This window comes from Tamandua tetradactyla, chromosome 1 (genome assembly GCF_023851605.1).
Source record: "Tamandua tetradactyla isolate mTamTet1 chromosome 1, mTamTet1.pri, whole genome shotgun sequence".
Classification (NCBI taxonomy): domain Eukaryota; kingdom Metazoa; phylum Chordata; class Mammalia; order Pilosa; family Myrmecophagidae; genus Tamandua; species Tamandua tetradactyla.
The window spans coordinates 95,471,402-95,495,066 of NC_135327.1; the positions used below are offsets into that span (position 1 = coordinate 95,471,402).

The 23,665-nt window shown below is 36.8% G+C and overlaps 1 protein-coding gene and 1 pseudogene across 6 annotated transcripts in view; one reads left to right on the forward strand and one right to left on the reverse strand.

Annotated features, from left to right (window-relative positions):
- The window catches only part of HIBADH (3-hydroxyisobutyrate dehydrogenase), a 225,526-nt gene that overhangs the window by 63,687 nt on the left and 138,174 nt on the right, over positions 1–23,665 (forward strand). Inside the window, exon 1 of one of the 6 annotated variants that reach the window (XM_077121045.1) lies at positions 13,677–13,951. The exons of 2 other annotated variants lie outside the window; for them this stretch is intronic. In XM_077121045.1, the coding sequence (XP_076977160.1) occupies positions 13,861–13,951 (91 nt within the window). In that variant the 5' untranslated portion in view covers positions 13,677–13,860. Of the gene's footprint in view, positions 1–13,676; positions 13,952–23,665 lie in introns of those variants that run through there. 3 more of the 6 variants (XM_077121027.1, XM_077121090.1, XM_077121064.1) reach the window with 3 other exon arrangements.
- Positions 9,948–10,397, reverse strand: LOC143678754 (putative ribosome biogenesis protein RLP24 pseudogene; annotated as a pseudogene).

Sequence of the window (23,665 nt, forward strand, 5' to 3'; positions counted from 1 at the left end):
TCCAGTGTTTTTTCATCAACCATGTGTCCTTTTCACGCTAGAAATGTTTGAAGTGATCCCATCTACACTCTGACTTTCATCATCATCTATCAGCTGATGACTCCCAAATATCTATCTCATAATTCAGACTCTCTGTATGGCCTATAGCCCCTGGACACGTTTACTTCAAACACAATATAATCTAGTTCCCTAATGTCTTTGTTTACTAGGGCTGCCAAAACAAATGACCACACCAGGGTGGCTTAAGACAGAGATTTATCCTCTTGGTTCTCCACACCCAAAATCTGAAATCAAGGCATCAGCGGGGCTATGGTCCCTCAGAAGACCAGGGAAGAAGGCTTCCTTATCTCTTCCTAGCTTCTGGTGGTAGCTGGCAATCCTTGGCATTCCTTGGCTTGAAAATGCATCATTTTAATCTCTGTCTCCATTTTCACATGGCCTTTCCCCTTTATTTCACATCATCTCCTCTTCTTATAAGGAAATCAGTCATTGGATTTAGAGGCCACCCTAATCCAGTATGACTTCATTTTAATTGACATCTGCAAAGATCCTATTTCCAAATATCACAGTCACAGGAAGCAGGGGTTAAGACTTGAATATCTTTTGGGGGACACAATTTAACCCACTACACCTATTTTAGGAAATGGCATTTTCATCCATCTAGTCCTCTAAGCCCAAAGCGTGGAGTCTACTTAAATAACGCCTACTCTTTCAACTCTCAGAAGTAGCTGTTAATATCAGTTTTGCTTCCTAGATATCTCTTATACCAGCCTTTCTCTCTATGCCAACTGTCACTGCCACCATCAAGAGATAACTGCTTTCAACCCCAGTATGATTAGTTCCTGAGCATCTCTTATGTCTTAGATACTTTGATCTTCTATGGCAGTGGCTCACAAAATTCAGCGTGCCAGGGAACAAATATTAAAAAAAAGGCCAGTACAAAAAGAGAGCCGAGGGCAGCTCTGCCATACAAACTTTTCTGGAACTCTAGTCCCTAAAGTCTGCCTTGACAAAGTACCTGTGTCACTAAAAAGAAATGACATAAATGTGACAAGCGGCCCTCCATTTCAGAGGGGCTCTGCATTTAAAGTTATAATACAGTAACTGTGTATTTTGCTGTGTGTACACTTTCTCTCTTAGAGAATGAGAAGAACGGAGCTCTGCCTTTTCACAGTCATGCCTTGTAGGCCAAATCCAGCCTGCAAATATGTTTTGAAACAGTTTTTAAAAATTAGTTGCCCCAAATTTCATATTGGGATACTTCACATAAAAATCTGGATTTCTAGCTTCTGCTGGGAAAAAAAAAAAACTAAACTAAAAAGCCCATGACACTGGACCCATATTAACTGATGGCAACAGCTAGCTGGAGCAGAGTATTTACAGGCTGTCTTCTTTAGACCAGGGGTGTTCCATCTGGTCCCCACACCCCTAAGTATTACACTCAGACTGGTTCACTCATTTACGTTACCTGCTGGCTCCTCTAGGCATTTGGGCTTGCTGTTTCTGGTGCCTTTTGGTGACTGCTATTTACTGTCCAACAAATTATTATTTTCCCAACTTGAAGGCAGAGAGAAAAGGATTGCAGAAGCTCTTAAGTTATGTCTAGCAATTCCAACAGTCACTAAAATTCCACTCCACTGAGCGAGGCCACATTTGAGTTTCAGAGTAGTGTATGCCAACATATCTTTATGCTTGCCTGCGGACATCCTGGGCCCCAGTTGGCTCAGACTGGCTGACCACGAGGTCAGCATCTCCTCTAAAAATTCCCCAATATCCTATGGGCCTGTTCCTTGTTTTAAAGAGAAACTATGAAAACAAACTATACTACCCTCTTAAAGGGAAAATATAGTCTATTCTTACTTATTCTTAACTATTACTGCAAAATTAAGTTTTTTAAAAGTTGAACTACCAGACATGCATTTTTGGCTTGACTCTCACACAGTTATGATGGAGAAAAATCATCATTCCTCATGATATATTTTTTATAATGAGGACCACAAAAAGCACAAACAGAAATCTCCAGGATCTTTGGAAATAAAAATGAATGTACATATTTTGCTCTAGCTAGCAGTAATTACCATGTGAGGCTGAGGGTAGGTAGTAATGTATAATATCTTTAAACTTGGAGGCATCCCAAAAAAACAAACAGAAAAATCCTGACCTCTGAACCTGTTCTGAAGCATCACTACCTGCTTGGGTAGTGTTTGCATGTTGAAATATTTATTTCCTTCATAAAAAAAATCTATCTGAATATCCAATCTCTCAGCAGTAAAGAATCTTATCTCCATGTTGGCAGAAACCTTTAAGTTATTTGGGGCTATGATCTAAACACTGCAAGCTTTACTCACTTAAAACTTTGCCAGTTTAGAGCGGCATATTCTTCTCACCAGCTCCTCATTTGCAAAGCAAAGTAGAGATTCAGGTGAGAGGTGATGAAGTTGTAATAGCTGCAGAGCCCAGTTAGGACACTGTGTTTCTTGAGCATAGCTTTCAAGAGAGCAAGATTTCTGAGCATTCTGTCATGTGAAGACATGAAGTTGTACAGATAAGGATGAACAAATTCTTCCAGGCAGGTATTATAATGGTAGTTCCTGGATCTGGTGTGGGAGAGAATGTGGCTTCTCTGAACCCCAAAGGCAAGCTATTTCACCGAAACACTGTTGATTACATACATATAGTATTAGAGGACACGAATATCATCAGGAAACGTTTTTCTGAATGTGTGAGGTTTATGATATTTGAACAAACTGCCTATTAAAAATTACTCAGTATTTATTTTACACCATGAAAAAGGAATATCTAAATCTCAAATAAAGTGCTCTACTACCTCATATTCACAAACTTGGGCAAAAGAAAAAAACTCCACTTAATATGTGCCATGAAGGATGACTCCCAATCTTCATCCACAATAAGGCTGAAATGAACCCAATACCTCATAATGCTTTCAAATAACAGAGTGTAGTAGGGTGAGTCTTTGGTGAATTGTTCTTTGAGATCCAGGATGTGGATATTGAAATTAAGCTCACCAGAAAGGCTTCAGGTTTTACTTCATGTCTATTATCATTTCTTAAAAAATGGCTTTGCTAGCCCCCTTTGGGGAATGGTGAGAATGGGGAGAAATTCAACTTCCCCAAGTTGAATTCTTGATATTCTCACAAGCAGTGTGGACAACCAAAGCTATAGGCTGAGCCCCCAGTCTTGGGGTTTGTTCATATGAAACTTAACCCCACAAAGGATAGGTCAAGTCTACTTAAAATCTAGGCCTAAGAGTCACCCCCAAGAGAGCCTCTTTTGTTGCTCAGATGTGGCCTCTCTCTCCAGCCAACATGATGAGCAGTCTCAACACCCTCCCCCTCTCTGCGTGGGACATGACTCCCAGGGGTGTGGACCTTCCTGGCAACGTGGGACAAAGATCCTGGAATGAGCTGAGACTCAGCATCAAGGGATTGAGAAAAACCCTAGAATGAGTTGAGAATTAACATCAAGGGATTGAGAGAACCTTCTCGAACAAAAGGGGGAAGAGTGAAATAAGACTAAGTGTCAATGGCTGAGAGATTCCAAACAGAGTTGAGAGGTTATCCTGGAGGTTATTCTTACGTATTAAGTAGATATCACCTTGTTGTTCAAGATGTAGTGGAGAGGCTGGAGGGAACTGCCTGAAAATGTAAAGCTGTGTTCCAGTAGCCATGTTTCTTGATGATGACTGAACAATAACATAGCTTTCACTATGTGACTCTGTGATTGTGAAAACCTTGTGTCTGATGCTCCTTTTACCTACCATATCAACAAAGGAGAACATACGGAATAAAAATAAATAATAGGGGGAACAAATGTTAAAATAAATTTAGTTTGAAATGCTAGTGATAAATGAAAGCAAGGGGTAAGGGGTATGGTATGTATAATCTTTTTTTTCTGTTATCGTTTTATTCATTTTTCTGTTGTCTTTTTACTTTTTTTTCTAAATAGATGCAAATGTTCTAAGAAATGATGAACATGCAACTATGCGATGATATTAAGAATTGCTGATTATATATGTAGAATGGAATGATATGTTAGTATTTTTGTTTGTTGTTAATTTTTTAAATTAATAAATAAAAAAAAAAACAGAAGTATTGAACTCTAAAAATAAAAAAATGGCTTTGCTTATGGGTGCAGTGATTTGGGGTCCCAAGGGAAATATGGGGCTTTAAACAGAGATGCCATTAGAATTTTACCACCAACTTAAACAACGGTTCCTTAAGCCTAAAATACTGTGGAGTACTCATGCTATCTCTGTGTGACAAAAATGTGCTATGCTCTGTTTGGACTTGTGTACAATATGAAACTGTTGAAACTTAGAATTTTCAAATTTCAAGCTATATCAGAAAAATGTTTTTGCATCTAATCCTGTATCAGTTATGGTTGCTACAAAATAAAAACAAGGTTACAGTAAAAAAAAAAAAAAAAAAATTCAGCGTGCCGCAGAAAAGCACTTGAGGAAATTAAAATCAAATGCTCCAAGACTCATTCCAGACATTAGGATTTAAATATTTTGGATGGAGATGACTGGTCATTGGCATTTTGAAAAAGTTCTAATGTGCATTCAGCATTTCAAACTGGTTTACAGTCTTTACAGATGAGTTGGGCAAGACAGAAATAATCCAAGAAATATCACGGTCATCCAAGACTACCAAGATAATGACAAGGGTCTCTGGTAATTACACCCTTAAGCAAAACCAAACAAACAGAAGCAAAACCAAAACCTCTGTTATTTTTGTTATAATTGATATATAGGACATAGAATAGCATTGACTACTGCAGCCTCAATCTTAAAGGGGCCAATCAGGTTACATAAACATACAACATGAACTTTGGAGAGTGCCAAAGGCATTCAGATTTATATTTTAAAAAAGCATGACAGTACATTTTAGGGGTCAGATTTTACCTGGTAGCTGTTAGCCTAAAAGCCTGTCTTGGTCACTGTCTGAGGTTGACAGCTATTGTTGCTGATACACTGTAGTTCTTCATCTTCCATTGGGTAAAATATAGTTCCCATATTTCCCTCCTTTCCATCTCTGAAGCCATCGGCTTGAGTGAGAGAGACCTCAGCTTAGCTCCAGAACAGGGTCCTGATCCCGCTGCTGTGGTCACTGTAACTGATTCAGAGATAAGCTAGAATCTGATCGGAACTGGAGTTTCTGGGGGGAGGAAGTTTCCTCTCTTTCTGGAAGACAGAAGGTCTATCCAGTCGAAGGACAGTGAGGTATAAGAATATGAGCAGCCAGAGTCATTGGTAACTGCTAGGGGAGCAGCTAGAACAGTGAGTGATGCTTGAAGGTGAAGCCAAAACCATGGTCGGCAGAGTGGAGACACAGAGAAACAGACTTTAAAAAATATATATTTTTACTGAGAAATACACACACACACATACAGTCCAACCAAATCATACCAATTTACCAACCAAATTATACCAATATGATGCTCATAGCATCATCACATAGTTGTGTGTTCTTCACCATGATCATTTTTAGAATATTGGCATCACTTCAGAAAAAAAAAAAAAAGGTCACACATCCTATACCCCTTATCCTTCCCTTGCATTGACCCACAGTATTTCAATCTACCCATTTTTTACCTATCTCCCCTTATTACTCATTTATTTTTTTATCCATATATATATCTGAATTATACGAATGTGACTTATCACTGTTGATGATCATCTTGATCACCTGACTGAGGTAATGTGTGTGTCAAGGTCCTCAACTGTAAAGTGACTGTTTTTCCTCCCTTTCTGTATTGTAATCTTTGGAAGAAAGTCACTATGCCCAGCTTATACTTAAGTATTGGTGAGTTGTAGTCTACATTACTAAGGGTAGAATCGCTACATAAATTATTTTAAATTCTATGTGAGATTTCTCTCTCCTCCTCCATTTACTTATTTATTCAATTATTTATATCATTATGGACTTACAGATATTTTTATGTGATTCTATATTATTTTATTCTCTTCCTTAAATTTTCCAGCTTTGGCCATTGGGAGCTCTTTCACTTGACTCTTTTATCTCACTGACATACCTTCATCATTGGGGGTTGTTTCATTTTTCCAAGCACTTTATTTTCTGGCACAACAACATGCCTCAGTCCTAGAACCAACCATCTCTTCAAGGACCTGATTCTTTTCATTGGGCAACAGGTGTGTTCATCACTACCAGGATGTCATTGCTTATAGATCTACTCAGACAACAGAACAAAAGGATATGTTTCTTATACTAATCTGTGTATATATACATAATGTAAGCACGAGTTCATGTTGATATTTCCAACTCTAATACATTTAAATAAACACCATAGTCCATATCATGATATGCTCTCAACTTGGGACACTAGTCAATTATTTTATCAGTGTTTTGTGGCCTAAAACATTATTGAAACTACTTGTGGCAAAGACAAGTCATTTATTCAAATCCACTCTTCTTTTTCTCAGAAGACTGTATTTTTAATACTTTCTTGTAGCTAGATGTGGCCAAGTGACAAAGTTGTGGCCAGTGGGGAAGGGATATTGTATAATGACTTACAGGAAGGCTTCAGAAAGTGAGGACATTCTGTGGGCACATCCCTTTCCTTTACCTTTTACCCTTCTTCCTTTCTGCTGCCTGGGACTTAGACAAGATGGCTGGACCGCTAGAAGCCATCTTGGTTCATGAGGTATCAGGAGGATAGTAACCAGTGCTAGGATAGTAAGACAAGAAAAGAAGCCTAGAATTCTGATTACTCAGAGCTGCCATACTGGCCCTGGACAGCCTACACCTAAACTTCTTTCATATGAAGAAAAAAAATGCTATCATTTGGCCTTGTAGCTACATCCATCCAAATATAATTTTAACAGATACACTTTTGGAAATAGCCTTAAGATCTTGTTTCTTAACCAAACTAGATCATTTCCATGAAAGCTCATCTATTATCCTCCACCTAAAAAGACTTAAAATTTTTTTATTAGAGAAGTTGTAGGTTTACAGGAAAAAAAATGCATAAAACACAGACTTCCCATATGCAACCCTGTTATTAACACCTTGCAATTAGCATGGTAATTTTGTTAATATTTATGAAAGAACATCTTTATAATTGTACTACCAACTATAGTCTATTATTGACAATAGGGTTCACTGTTTGTACAGTCCTATGTTTGTCTACATTTTTTTTCTAGTAACATATAAAACCTAAAAAAATTTTTATTTCTTGAGTTCTAAAGAGTGGGACATACATGAGGAAGAATGGGACATCTTTTGGAAAGGAAAGAAAGAGACATGGGGATCTTTGTAATCTGGGAAAGAGAGACAGCATATTATCACAGAACTGAATGAATAAATATAATATCTTGGGGGAAGGTGTGAAAATGATTAGATGATGTGGGTTTTGCTGGGAAAGTCCTTGAAGCCAACTATCTGATTGGTTTATACAAATGAAAAAGTATCTGGAAATCATAGCTTTAAAGAGAAAACTGATACAATGAGCAATAGTCAAATGCTGAAGTGGAGAGCATGGATAAAATTGGAATCATTTGGGTTTTCCACATTTCAAGTGCCTGGTAATGAGAGACTAAATGACAACTATAGTCATAGGCAGAACATCTTTATGACTTTGGAACAAAGTAGAATTGTTAAACTGAGTCTTTTCTTGGCTTCACCTCTCCTTTCAGGATTTTTACATCACAAATATTAGATCTTTCATTGTAGTCTGTTTTATTTTCCTAGTCTGCTTAAGCAATATCACAAAACAGTTTGGCTTCAACAATGGGAATTTATTAGCTTATGCCTTTTTTTCTTTTTTTGCATGGGCAGGCACCAGGAATCAAACCCGGGTCTCTGGGATGGCAGGTGAGAACTCTGCCTGCTTAACCACTGTGGCTCGCTCTAGCTTATGGTTTTAAGGCTGGGAAAATATCCAAATCAAGTCTTCATCAAGGCAACGCTGTGATTGAAAAATTAGGATTTAAGGGATGATTTTGATTACTGAGTAATTATGTAGATATTCCTTTCTGCTTTCTGGTATATTGGAGTAGACAGAAGGAAATGCCTGAAATTTCTAAATGTAATCCAGCTGCCTTGATCTCTGGTAATGACTGTATAGCTTTTATCTTGTGCCCCTGTGATTAAAACCTAACGACTAACCTTCATTTGTATGCGTTTATCCAGTTTTTCAACCTTAGAGCATTGTAATCACTTAAGACAGCCCTGTTTATTAATGAAGGGTCTTGGGTCAGCCCAGATTTAACCCATTCCAAGTCCAAAGTTATCTTGATAATTGAAACTGGATCTAATCAAAATAAGCCCACCTGACATGTGCAGTAGCTTAGACTTTAACTCTAAGTCACCTATACCTTATTATAATACTAAAAATCATGTCCATCATCTATTAAGGCCACCATTTTCTTACATACATTTTGTGACTTTCTGCATGTGCTCAATAATTAGATCACCTCTTATTATATCATCAGGGCCACTGTGCTCATTATCCTAAAACCTGCCCTTTTTTTTTTTATTCTATAAAACTATCAGAATTCCTGCAGTTGGGGGAGACAGATTTTGGGCTGATAAGCCATTGAATTTCCTGCTACACACCTAGTAATTAACATTTTCTCTCTTTGAAACCCTAGTGTCTCAGGAATTGGTTGAGTGCCTAGGGCAAAAGAATCCATTGTCTTTGTCCAGTAACAATGCTTTCTCCCCCAAAACTGTGGTTTCTGGGGTTGGCTGCCAACAACTCTTGGGTCCTTAGTTTGCCACATGGCAAGGCACATGGTGGCTTGCCCTGGTCTCTCTCTGAATTCATTCTCTTTAAAGGCCTCCAGTACTACACTCCATTCTAATTGAGGTGGGGTACACCTTAACTCAAGTAACCTCATCAAAAGATCCCACTTACAATACAGGAATGGATTAAATTTAAGAACACGTTTTTCTGGGGTCCAAACAGCTTCAAACTCCCAAACATTCCCACAGAATTCTGAAGCTATGTTCATTCTTTTTTTTTAAAGGCTATTTGGCCTCTATTGCTTATATTGGATTGTTTCTATTGTTTTATCTTCCATTTCACTGACTCTTTCTTCCATTCTGCTATTGGGCTCATCCATGGAAGTTTTTATTATTATTTTTTTACTTTAGAAAGAATTTTATTTTATGTGCAAGTAATGTATTAAAGTTCTGACCATAAATTCTATTTTCCATAAACAATGGTAGCTTTTGTAAAGAAAACAATGCAACAGATTTTAAAAAGTACTGGGATTCCCTTGCTTTTAAATTAGTGGCAAGCTGGAAAAATAAAGCTTTTCCTACCAAGAATCTCAAGTTAGAACTGAATACTTTATAAAGTGAAAATCAGTAGAGTTCAGTGCCATTTCGGGAAAGACTATTGAGTTTTTACCCACAACTGGCACCAAAAGATTTAAACCAGATCAGAACAGTCTAACATAATTAGACTTCAAACTATGAGGCCAAAATCCTCATCTAAGAGGCTAGTAAACCAAAACCGGAAATCTTGAAATCACGACAAAATATCAAGGCTAATTTTCATACGTATTTCATCACTGCTAGTTCCTTATAATTTCTCCCCTTCTATAATGTTGATAACAAAATCTTATTTTATATATATCACTACCCATGAATTTTTGTCATTGTTATTACATAAATGCTGCCGAGAGCTATTATCCAGATGACATGATCATTTTATATGTACCATTCCTTTCTGTAATTACAAACAGAATTTTCATAATTTACATATCTTTCAGTGACGGTTGAAAGTTGAGATATATGATATCCATAAAATCTGATGTTTTATATATAGCAATGTAGGAGAGATATATTTGAAATCACCTTTCATTTGTAACTTTATGTAAAACATAAATCAATAATTTAGAAGATTCAGGTCTCCACAGATTTTCAAATGCACCTGTAGAAATGGCGACAGTGAGATTTTTAAGTATCTTTCATGTTCACATCCTATTGAAATTTCTGTACAATTTTTTCTTTCAGTTGCTTCCTTTGACTGCAAAAGGGGCCCAGATAAGATGGACATTTTGTTTGCTGTCTTTGATGTCCTAAATTTCTTTAGTTCTTTATTTTTCTTCAATTTGTTCATTGTAAATTTAACTTGGCAGTCCTGTTTAATTTCTTCAACTCTCATCATTGCATCAATAGTTTTATTTCATAGCTCTTGCTGGTACTTGACAGGCTCATTTCTACGTTTTTTCAAATTTCACGGAATTTGAATTCAAGCTGTTTACCAGCTGTTTTCTGAAATGCTTTAGTCCTCCTCATCTTTCAAGGGTTTTGCTTCTTTTTAAATTTTTTATATTTTTCTGATTTACAGAATCTGAACACCTTGCAGTCATCATGGATGAACATCACGCCATGGCCAGAATACATTTCTTGATATACATGATGAACCCACATGCATACCATTGAGGGGTTTGTTTGTTTTTTGGTTAGCGTATTAAAATTTTTTTTTTTTTTTTTTACTTGGGAGGCACTGGGAATCGAACCTGGGTCTCCAGCATGCCAAGAAAGAACTCTACCTGCTGAGCCACCATGGCCCTCCTTGGGTAGCATATTTTTCAGTTCAAAACTTCCATTTGGTTCTTCTTTATATCTTCTGTTTCTTTGCCAAGACTGTTTTTTTTTTTCATTTGTTTCTGCATAATTGCTCATTGAAACATATTCTTATGGCTGCTTTAAAATATTTGTCAGACAGTAAGTTCACCATTATTCAGTGCTGGCATCTATTGATTATCTTTTCTTTGAGATTTTCCTGGTATGACCAATGGTTTTCAATTGATACCTGGCTGTTTTGGGGTATTATGACACTCTGAGTATTATTTAAACCTGTTTTAGCTGCCTTTCTCTACAGTGCTCTGGCAGAGAACGAGGAGGGACCACTTTATTAATGCCAGGTAGGGGTAGTCTAGATTCCGTATTCAGTCTCCCATGACACAGAAAGTGGAGGATCTTTGTTACTGCTGGGTGGGGGTGGGAATTTCCAGTTCTCCACTGATAGCTCTCTAGCCGGGAGAGCTGTGACTATCTCATTAGTACTTCCAAGTGTCCTCCACTGACACCACAGAAGAAGGGATGGTCTCATGACCATTACCAATAGGCAGTGGTAGAAGTCTTAACTCTCTACTAGGCTTCCTCTGATACCAACTCAACTAGGAGGAATAGGAGTGTCTCATTACTGTCAAGGGGCTGAGATTCCAGATTCCTGTGATAGGGAGGGGGTAGGGGTGGAGTATAGAGGAACTTGTTACCCCCCGAGGTGAGGATAAAGGTCCTTTCTCTCTACGTGGTCTTCTCTGACACCACTCCAGTGGGGTTAAGGGTGGAGGGATTAGGGTGTTGGGGTACCTTGTTACAGCCTGGACAATATGGAAGTCTGAGCTCTCCACTTGGCCTTTGCTGTCCAAGATGGAAGTGGGTCCACTTTTTTTTGGTTATGTTTTTTGGCTACAACAGAGGTGCTATATTCTGAAAATTTTGTCTTGTTAGGTGCCCCCCCCCTCCCTTTTTGTTCTTTGCTTAGAGAGAACAGGCTTTTTGGGGGACATTTTTTCTGTGCTTATTGGCACTTTTGGGTTTCTGGCTTCTCTGGCACCCAGTTTGGGTTACATGAGGCTCAAAGAAAACATAGGGAACTCAGCACTGTGTTGTTCTTCAGATCCTGAGGTCTCTAACTAGTCTGCCTTCTCTCCACCTTCCAGAGTCTCATATGTTTATTTTATATACAGTGTGCAGAGATTTTAGTCATACTTAGCAGGAGAAAAAAGGAAAAATACACCCAATCCATCTAAAGTCAAGAGCCACAATAACACACTGAAACACAATTTCAAACTTAAAGTGTCAGAGAGTTAGGGAAGTTCAAAGGTATCAGGAAGGCTATCAGATAAACGAAGTCAGCCATAAGAAGTAACTGCTTTTGCAAATACAATCATATCTGCAATAGCCTTCAAATAGCAAGAACTAGTAAATAAATAAATAAATAAAATAATGCTTATGAGAAGACTTCTATGAAAATCTCAAAGCCTTAATTTATGAATCAGTATAGAGCTTCTGGAAGAGACATTTATCTATAAAATGTAGGGATATGAAGAAATTACAACTTACACCCTGCCAACAGATGAGCAAAATGAGTCAAGACTTTCAATATCACTCCTATTGCAATGCAATTGCCATGAATTTTTTTTAAAAGGCAAATTAAAGAGATTTTGTGCTTAGCCTACCTGTCTTCTTTCTGAGCCCATTCCCCATTCCTTCCTTGTTTAGTCCTAGGAGACTGCCAATTACAAGAGGCAGCCTTTTGTAAACAAATACTCGTTTTCAAGAAAAGAGACCTATAAACAATCTAGAGAAACAACAACAACAAAAAAAAGTAGCATGCAATAAAAATGACAAAAGCAATCTGATTGGACATAAAATCTAAAGAGGGCCAGGACATAAACTCTAGGAGCTGGGGAGATCAAGTGTTGTGTTGTCTTGTGTTGTAAATAACTCTGCTATGTAGCTTGACATCCTTGAAAGGCAGACTACATTTAGACAGTTAATTACAGAAACCTGCAGAGTTACATTTATTGGTTGCAGGAGGTTTGTTCCAACTAAACCTATGTAAACCAGGAAGAGAGGCACAGGTAGGAAATGCTACAGAAACCTATTAACAATCTTATCCTAGGGGTAAGGAACCAAATTTAAGATACTGTCGCAATAAGTGAAATACATTTATTGTTCCTTCCTCCCTTCCTTCTTTTCTGTTAGCTTAAGTGGGTGGGAAGACAGCAAAAGAAGGGCTCAGAAAGAAGACAGCAAAAAGAAGGGAATTACTTTTCTACAAGTTACAGATGGGGACTTTGCACCAGTTTCTGGAAACATTACTAGCCTGCTCAGAATCATGAGCACATGCTTTGGGAGTTATCCAATTTCTTTGCTTCATTAGCCACTCCAACTCCATGGGTGACCGGGAGAGAAAAACAGGTGGTCAAAATAAAATCGGTTGATTCTGCTACTCAGATTAAAAAGTGAGTCAGCACAACAACCCAATGTTTTAAATGAATGATATAATGAACGGGGGTGAGATATTATTGCTTCAACCATTCTTCACTCTCTTTTCTCCTGTACAGCTTTTCTCCAAAGGCGACAAGTCTTGCTTTGGAGTATTCATAGCTCACAATCCTGGGCTGGGGTAGGTTCCTAGTAATTCTACCCTTCAAAGAAAACCGTGCTATCAATGTATTTTCTTACTATTTTTCAAATTTATGGATAAACCTTTGGATTAAATAAAACAAAACTAATTCAGAGCTATTTTTGGATTCATGGTAGATTTCTGATTCTCAATGAAGAGACACGAAAATGCCAATTCTACCAATAGGAAATCCACGTATTAAAGAGATTAAAAATTGATCCCTGCACTTGGAAAGACTGGAGACTTCTGCTCTTGCCCGAAAATTGCAGTAGCCGCAGGGAATCAAGAGTTTCGTACTTGCCTACAAAACGTAACGCAAACTTCAAAGCCTGTAAACGAGGAACTAGACCAAATACTGCCTGCGATAAAGGTGCACGAAGGCCTCTTATTGGTGCATCACGAGGCCGTGGAGGAGCTTTGGGTCGTGATTGGTCGGCTCTCCTATCCGTAGGGTGATTGACGGACTCCGTCTCATCCGGCCTGGCCTTTCGACTCCGAGTTCCTCTCCGCGCTGATAGGCGCCCGCCGGAGTGGCTAGAACGCGTGCGCACTCAGTTACTCCACGTCGCGGCTTCTCACAGCCGCCAGGCTGCGCACACACGCAGTCGGTGGGCGAGCCGGGAGGCGGCGGAGGTCATTGCGGGTAGGCGGGGCGGGGACAGCATGGCAACCTCTTTACGGCTCCGAGGAGCCGCTTCCAGGTTCCAGTACTGGAGCCGCCGGCAGTGGCCGGCTGCGTCCGGCCTTGCAGCGGGTAAGGGCTTCGCCCCCTCTCTCCCCGTCCCTCCGCCGGCCGCCCGGTTCTCGCCCCCTGTGGCCCGAAGATGTCTTTTCATGGGGGACGCTGCGGTTCGGTCGGGGCTTCAAAACTAAATTATGGGCTGACCCTAAGGCCTGGCTTCTGCTGCTGTTCGTGCCGCTAGTGACCCCCCCTCGACTCCACATGAGCGGGGTTCAGCGTCCTTTTCGGGACATAGGAAGATCTGGGAAGAAACTTGGGTGAAGGGAGGATTGTTTGGGTCAGGGGCGTGCTTCTTTGGAGGTGGGGTCCCGAAAACGTTTGGTATTTGACTCGACATCCACCCCTGCACCCTTGGCCTTTCAACACCCCGGGGTGCACCTTGGGTGTGCGCGCCCTCGGGTAGTAAGGCCTGATTTGTGTTTAACCACCTCAAGCGGGAAGATCTTACACACAAAGTGGCTTCTGTACAGAGTAGGTGGTAAGTCCTTGCAGCGAACTTGATTTCACCCTTGATCAGCAAGGCGGGCTTTCCCCCTTCCCTGTAACTGTTGCTTGAAAATGGCCCTTCTGTCAAATTATTAACCGAAGTCTGTTTGTTCGGCGTCCTAAAAAAGTGTGCCCGTCTCTCTCCCCCTAATGCATTGTTAAATTAGGGAAAGCTAGCGATTACTTTGGGAAGAGGCAGTTTTAAGAGCTCGATAGACAGCCACAAAGCTCTAATACAATCTCAATTTTCGGATGATGAACACTGCAGGGCCTAGAAAGTAGTCTTTAATTCTTCCTGATTTTATGCCCTTTCTACCACAACAGGATTCCTCTTTTATGAAATATTGGTTGATTTATGGGCACATTACTTTTGTCTTCCTGTTAGTGTCTGAGAGTTGTAACAGTGCACTATTTAGTCAAGATGATGCTCAGGATTAAAAAGCCTTGGTATTAATTTTTTTCTCATCTTGCTTAAAAAAAAAATGGAGAGTTGGGAACTGAGTTCTTGAACAGGTACCCCTTATCCCTCTCAGTAAATTCTAAGCAGAAGAGTGACTTTCCTCTCTGTTTTTGAGGCTCCATGTGATGTAAGAAAACAGATGTCTGATACAGAATTACAGTAACAAGATACAGACTCACAGAATCTCCAATCTTGAGTGTAACCACTAGTTGAGCTACATAAAAATACCTCCCCCTTTGGAGATACTTTAAAAAAAAAACAAAAGAAATAAATTAGTCACTTTTCTACAATAGTAAATGTATTATCAGTTTACTCATGAATGCATAATTCTTTCATTTTGATTTACCAATGAAGACATATTGCTGTTTAGTGGTTTTACAAGGGGTTCTGATGATATTTTAATGAACCCTTGATGTACCTTTATGAGTTGTGAAAGTTCTTACAATCATGGTGGAAGAGCCAGAGGCCTGAGACTGTAATATTTGCTTTGTAAACCAGAAGAGACATCCTTAAGATGCTGATTAAACTACTATTGGATTATTTTATCCAAAGATGTTGCAAGAATGCAGATTTTAAATGATTCTTTTGTGATGATTGTTTAACTTTTTAAAATATAATTACCTTATAAAAATGAGACGTAAAAATTGCAGTTGTTTTTATTCTGCAGAATTGTTTTAAATATTTCTGTTAATTATAGCTTTCTACAAAAGTGTTTACTTTTTGATGTTGGAGTCGTAAAGAATGAAAAATACATACAAGCAAGTTTGGAGTCTAGGGACATTAAGAGAAAGCCCTGTGTGCCATTCTTGTTCAAATAATAACATTCAGAGTTCTGAATTCTGGGATATTTGTCACCTCATTATGTTTAAAATGTTTATATATATGGATAATAATATTTTCAACATCCATATAGTGTATTTATTTTATAAAAATGAAACCTAAAAATTGCAGACTAGCAGCACATCTTAATTTTAAAATATGTAAATCATCAAAAAGGAAATAGAAAAATGAGAAGTATTAAATTAGGCCTTATTACTCTTTAATTTAATAAGTTTTTAATTTTTTTTAAGAATTAAAGGGTCATTTCATTAGTTTCAGATCTGTTTGTACAGAGAAAAAAATTCCACAGTTGTAGGCCCTTTGCAGTCATTGTGACTCGCCAGCATGTACTTAGAAAATTAATTTGTCAGATCATCTTAAACTGACCACTGATGAAAGGTGGAATGAGCAAATTGCCAGCATCATCTACAAAAAGGCAGTAATTAAAAAAAAATTTATTGATTCTTTCTGTGTATATGAAGTCTGTTTTCAAAGCAGCACAACTTGTAGCATAGGGAAAATATATAATGGCATTTGTTCCTTTAGGTTAGTTTCTGGGATTGCATGTGGCCGTATGACTGAAAGTTGATCTTAAATTTGTGAAATTATGTAGGAGAATATTCCTAAAATAGCTTGGACCCAAAGCATAAAGCCCTTTCTAAAGTAAGTAGCTACCCTAGATTAGTGACTCTTAGCATAAAACAAACTGAATGCTAATAACGTAATAGTATGTGATAAAGTAGGACACAATGTTGTTTATGCAATATAATCTCATGGTAACATGAAAACATTGTTATACAAAAAGACTAGAAGATCTATGCCAAAATGTTAACAGTGATTCTTTTTGTGTGGTGAAATTAACTTTTTTCCTTACAACTTTATCCTCTTTTCGTATTTTCCAATTTTCTACAGTGAACACACATTACTTTGATTAGGGAAAAATGGAAGGGAGAAAAACACCTTTAGAAATGTAAATTAATTAACCAATTACCGATTTTGCATTTTGAAATTTCTTTTAGCCTGATTTTGGTAGCACTTCAGTTACCATGATATGGATAATTTTGCCCATGTCTCATTGAAGAAAGGATTGTAATCTGTAAATTTACATCCATAAATTTAGAGAAGCCATCCTAACCCAGCTTCTTTTGAGCAACTCAGGGTTGCAGATCGTGAGGACAAGGGTCTAACATACTTCTTTAAATAAGGATAATGAAATTAACTTTGCCAGATTTTCTAGCTGGTTTCTTTGCTAATCAACCAATGTCATCTTTGATTGATTTTCTTCTATCTCGATTTTATCTATGGTCTCATGTTGCTATTTCTGTACTTTACCATCAGAACTTACTTAATGGGTGGTGATTTATTTAGATTTGAACGTTTTTAGGATAATATTGACTCCATTATACCCTTTTAAATATCTGCCTCTTTGGAAACAAACTTTTATATTCTCCAAGCATTCCTTCTCTTGCTTTACCTTCACTAAAAGCTGTCTTTTCCTAGATATAGGAAAGCATTCTCTATTCCTTCTAACACTAAGGCTCTTCTAACTTAGTAAGCAAAAAAGGGGCAGTTGGCATAGCACTTATAACCCAGTACTGCTTGACCATTGTTAGTAGAAGTAGCTAATATTTATTGACGATCATGTGCCAGGTACTGTTTAATGCTTTTTCATACCTTATTTATCTTAAGTAGTGTTTACAATAACTTTCTGAAATAGGTACCCTTGTTAATAAAGCTTAGGACTGGAGAAGTAACTTGTTAGTTCAAGGGCATGCATTTCAGAAGTGACCTCAGCTGGATACGACCCTAGATCTTCTAAACTCAGAAGTTTTTAACCATTATCACCTTCAGTAAAATACTTTTTCTTTTTTGCAACCTTCTAATTATACTACCTTCTTTCTGACTTTGGAACAAGCAAAGGTAAATGAACAGGAGAACTGAGTCCATCACTGAAGATTTACATCTCCATTGACATTCATGTTGATGACCCATCCAGAACCTGGACTTCAACCTTCCCAACTCCTACAACTCATATCTGTGATCTCCTTAAGTGTTTCTAAAATCGTATCACTAGGTTGTTATAATCACCTCTCTTACTCTTCTACTAACCAAATAGCTATTTACCCTTGTAAGTATGTCTGGTCCTTTCACCCATTTTTTCCTCCCCCAATAATATAGATATCCTTTCCTGTTCCCTCATTTCATTAAATCACTCTCTAGGTTTGTCTCTGTTCAGTGCAAACTTATTTATAGTCAGGAATTTAACTGATGCCTTTGATAGATAGCATCAGTATTTTTCTCAACCTTCTGCTCTAATTCTTGGTAGCATCTCCTGTGTTCTATGGCTGTAAGTAGTGATACTGAAAATCACAGAATTTTGCTGATTGTATCCAATCCTTTCATTGCTTTTTAGTTCATTCCCTATTACATTTTCAGATTTTCCACAGAATTTCCAAATCTTTGTATATTCTTCATGTTACCAGTCCTTCCATTGCACCCCCCCCCCCTTTCTGAAGGTAACCTTGCCTTCTTAATGGTAGAAATGGGGGACAGTTTATGTTAGTCTCTTCACCTTCCTTTTCTCCCTCAGGATTTTCCTTAATCTTCCGTTGTTTTTGCTGCCTTTCTTTGTATTGTGGAATTTTCAGACATAATAAAAAAGCACATCTCTTAAGACCTGATTGGGCCAAATTGACTAAGGCTGTCAGTCCCTGAACCAGTTATTGGCAGAGAAATGTCATTACCATGGTTTGCTTTAGACAATTTAGATCATAACCCTGGATCCAGGAGGAAAGGCTATTGAAGAATCAACCTGCAGTATTTACTACAATTACAATTTTTGTTAGATCTTTTTTATCACCATATTTATTCTAATTGCTTCATAACTGGCTTTTATCCTCATGTTTTAATAAGATCTCTTTCTAGTCATTCATTTCTATAACATTTATTAAAATTCACTGTGCACCAATTCATTTATTTCATTTTATTATATAAGTATGTATAAAAAGGTATAGAATAACATATACATGGAGTAAAATCTCAAAAGATTATGAAATAAAAAGTAAGAATCTTTTCTCCAGCTCTAATATTCAATCCAATTCTCTTGATCTAACCACTGTTTATGTATACTTTACAGAAATTCAGAGAAATTTAATGTACATAGTTATATTTCTCTTTATAAATGGTATCACATTATGCATAAAATTTTTCGTCTTGCTTTTTTTCACTTAAAAATTTATCCTAGAGATTTTCTCTTGTACTTCTTGATAGATATATCACATTCTTTTAAATATCTTCAGGCTATTTCATTGTATTGATTTACTATGAATTATCATGTACCATCTTAATATGTATTTAGTTATTTGCAGTTTTTCTGCTATTAACTTAATTTTTATGTTCTTCAGAGTTTATGTATAGTAGGAGTCAGCAAACTATGGCCCAGAGCTGGCCATTTATTTTTGTAAATAAAATTGTATTGGGGACAGTGCAATGGTGGCTCAGTGGCAGAATTCCCGCCTGCCATGCTGGAAATCTGGGTTCGATTCCTGGTGCCTGCCTGTGCAAAAAAAAAAAAGTGTTTTGAGATTCAGCCATGACTATTTCTTTACAGATTCTCTATGGCTGCTTTCAAGTAACAACAAAACAGTTGAATAGTGTAACAAAGTCCTTATGGCCTGCAAAGTTGAAAATATTTACTATTTGACCCTGAAGAAAAAGTTTGTTGACTGTTCTGTATAGGATAAATTTGTAGAAATGGAATTACTGAGTCAAAGAGTATGTGCATTTTAAATGAAAATTAAAACAGGTAGTTCTTTCTTTGTTGAATAACTATCTGAAAAGGTTGGAGTAATACATAATTTTACAGTGTATGAAAGTGCCTATTTTCACCACTAGAGGGTTTTATCAAAGATAAAACAACAAAGAATTTGTCTGTCTGATAGGTATCACTTTTTTGTGTGTGAATTTCTCTAATTATGGTGGAAGTTGAATATGTTTGCAAAGTTTTTATTGGCCATTTACATATTTTCTGTTAAATATTATGGATTGCCTCATGTCTCCCACAAAGACATGTTTGAAACCTAACATCCTGGTTCTGTGGGTGAACACATTGGTAAATTGCATCTTTGAAGGTGTTATTAGTTAACAAACTGGACCAGGGTGAGGCTTAATGTAATATGGTTGGAACCCCTGTAGCCAGAGGAAATTTGGATTCAGCCAGGAGTAGGAGGCAGAAGGGGCAGATGGCAATAGGATGGAGGCAGAGATTGAATTCTGGATTGCTGGCCGTCTACCACCAGTACCTACAGAGTTCAGAGAAAGCTTGACCTGCCAACACCTTAAGTTTGAACTTCTGGTCTCCAGAACTGTGAGACAATAAATTTCCACTATTTAAGCCAGCTAGTTTGTGTACTTTCATACGGCAGCCCTGGCAAACTAAGATACTATCACTTGCAATTTTTTCCTATTTTTTTTAAATTGGAGTATTCATATTTTTCTTCTAGATTTTAGAGAGTTCTTGCAAATAAAGTGAAGTAGCCCTATTTCTATCATGTGTTACAAATGCTTTTCATAGATTTTCATAGATTTTTCAAAGATAAATCTTTTCATAGATTGTTACTTGTATTTTGTCATCTGTTTGGGATATTTTTTTCCATATAGTTGTGCTAAGTTTTCCTTCTCTTGTTTTATTATGAAAAATTTCAAACAGAAACTATCCAGAGAATAATTCCATGAACATTCATGTACTCTTAGTCAACAGTTGCTAACATTGTCATATTTACTTTATTTTTATATGTATATATCTTCACTCTGAATCATTTGAAAGTAAATTGCAGATATCATGACACTTTCAAACCTAAATACTTCAGTGTGATTCTTCTAAGAATGAGAGCTTTCTTTTGTTTAACCAAACTGCCATTATCCCACCTAAGAAATTTAACAGTAATACCATACTATTATCTAATGTAAATTCCATGGTCAAATTTTCACAGTATTTATTTTCTTATAGCTGTTTTTGAAAAATAAAGATCCAGTCAGAGTTCATACATTGCATTTAGGTGATATATTGCTTTAGTATCTTTTAATTGAGACCTGTTTTCCTTATTGTTTATTTGCTTCCATAAATGTATTAAAATTTTAAAATAGCTTTATTGAAATATAATTACAAACAGTAACTGCGCATATTTAAAGTATACAATTTGATAATTTTTGACATATGTATATACCTATGAAACCATCACCACAATCAAGATAGTAAACATATCCATCATCTCCCCATATTTCTTCATTCCCGTTGCATATACAAAAATTTATATTTATATATTTATAACTATATATGCCCATTTCCACTGGGTATGGACTTCTAGTTTGACAGTTGTTTTTCTTTAAGTGCTTTAAAAATGTTGCTCCACTGTCTTCTTACTTCCAGTGTTTCCAATGAGAAAAATGCTTTCGTGCTTACCTTTGTTCTTCTGTACATGATGCGGTCTTTCTTTTTCTTTGACTGCTTTTAAACATTTTGATTATGCTTTATCTTGGCATAGTTTTTTTTTTTTTATGTTTCTTGTGCTGGTGTTCATTGAGTTTTTTTGATATGTGGGATTTATAATTTTCATTAAATTTGGAGAAATTTTGGCATTAGCTCTTGACATACTTTTTTCTGTCCAAACTTCTCTTTCTTCTCATTTGAAGATTCCAGTTACATCTGTATTAGGCTGCTTAAAGTTATCTCACGGTTCAGTAATGCTGTTTTCATTTTTTGTATTGATTTTTCTCTGTGTATTTGGTATAAAAGTTTCTATTGCTGTGTCTTAACAGTGATTAATCTTCTGTAGTATCTAATCTATTAATCTTCCAGTGTTATTTTCACCTCACACTGTATTTTCCATTTAAATAAATGAAATTTTTTTCTAACTTCCATATGTCTACAGTTTTGAACTGTAGTTATAATAATTGTTTTAATGCCCGTGTCTCCACTTTCTAACATTGGTATCAGTATGGGGTTGGTTTCTTCTTCTTCTTAGGTCTAAATTTAAACATTCCCTCACACATCTTCCTTCAGCCTCCTTTTGTATTTTTCAAACAAACACTGCCCTTTTCTCTTCTCACACCCCCTCTCCTATTCTACTTTCCGTCTGGGTGCATTTCTATTTCTAGTCATCTCATTTTTTCATAGGGCCGTTGTGTGAATGTACCATATTTTGTTCATCTATTCATTTGGGTTGAGCATTTGGGTTTTCAGCTTTTGGCTATTGTGAATAATGCTGTTATAAATGTTAGTGTAAAGTATCTGCTTGTGACCCTGTTTTCACTCTTTCTTGTAAATACTTAGACGTGGGATTTCCAGGTCAAATGATGTTTCTATATTTAACCTTTTGAGAAATTGCCATATTGCTTTCCATAGTAGCAGTACTATTTTACAGTTGTACTAGTGGTACTGTAGAGCTGAAATTTCTCCATACCTTTCTAATTTTTGTTATTTTCTGGGGTAATTTTGTTTGTTTGCTTGCTTAATGGCCATCCTACTGGTTTTTATGTGGTATCTCATTGTGGTTTTAATTTGTGTTTCCACAATGATTAATGATATTGAATGTCTGCTCATGTGTTTATTGGTATTTGTACATCTTCTTTGGAAAAATGTCTGTTCAGGTATGTTGCCCATTTTTAAATTTGGTAGTTTGTCTTTTGTTTTTATATTGTAAATATTCTTTCTATATTCTGGCCATTAAAGCCTAATGTGATATGGCTTGAAACTATTTTCTTCCATTCTGTGGATTGTCTGTTCACTTTCCTGATAATATCCTTTGGTGCACAAAAGTTTAAAATTTTGATAAAATCAGATTTATCTGTTGTTTCTTTTGTTGCTTGTGCTTTTGGTGCCATATCTAAGATCATGAAGATTTGCCCCTATGTTTTCTTCTAAGAGTTTTATTGTATAGGTTCTTATATTTAGGTCTTTAATCTATTTTGAGTTGATTTTTGTATATGATATGAGGTAGGGGTCTAACTTCATTGTTCTGTATGTGAATATCCTGTTTTCCCAATACCACTTGTTGAAGAGATTATTCTTCCCACTGCATGTACTTAGCATCCTTGTCAAAAATTAGTTGGCCATAGACGTGTAGGTCTGTTTCTGAACTTTAAATTCTTTTTCACTGATCTTTTTGTCTATCTTTGTACCAGTACTACATGGATTTTTGTCTATTTCTTTTTTTATTTTTGCATGGCCAGGCACTTGAAATAGAACGTGGGTCTCTGGCATGACTGGAGAGAATTCTACCACTGAGCCACTGTCACACCACCCTGTGCATTTCTTTTTAAATGCAATTTTATTGATATATATATATATATACACACACACACACAACATATAGCCATCCGAAGTGTACAATCAGTGGTTCACAGTATCATTATATAGTTGTGCATTCATAACCACAATCAATCTTTGAACATTTTCATTACCCAAAAGAATACAGAATAAGAATAAAAATAAAATAAAGATAAAAAAGAACACTCAGAACATCCCATATCCCCTATCCACCTTTATTATTTATTTATTTTTTGTCTTTATTTTCTTACTCATCTGTCCATACACTGGATGAAGGGAGTATCAGTTACAGGGTTTTCACAATCACATGGTCATATGTAAAAGCTATATAGTTATACAAGTCATCTTCAAGAATCAAGGCTACTGGATTATAGTTCAACAGCTTCAGGTATTTCCTTCTAGCTATACTAGTCAACTAAAAACTATAAAGTTGTATCTATATAATGTATAAGAATAACCTCCAGAATGACCTCTTGACTCTATTTGAAATCTCTCAGCCACTGAAACTTTATTTTCATTTATTTATTTATATATTTTTGGATGGGCACACACCAGGAATCAAACCCAGTCTCTGGCATGGCAGGCGAGAACTCTGCCTGTTGAGCCACCGTGGCCCACCCTGAAACTTTATTTT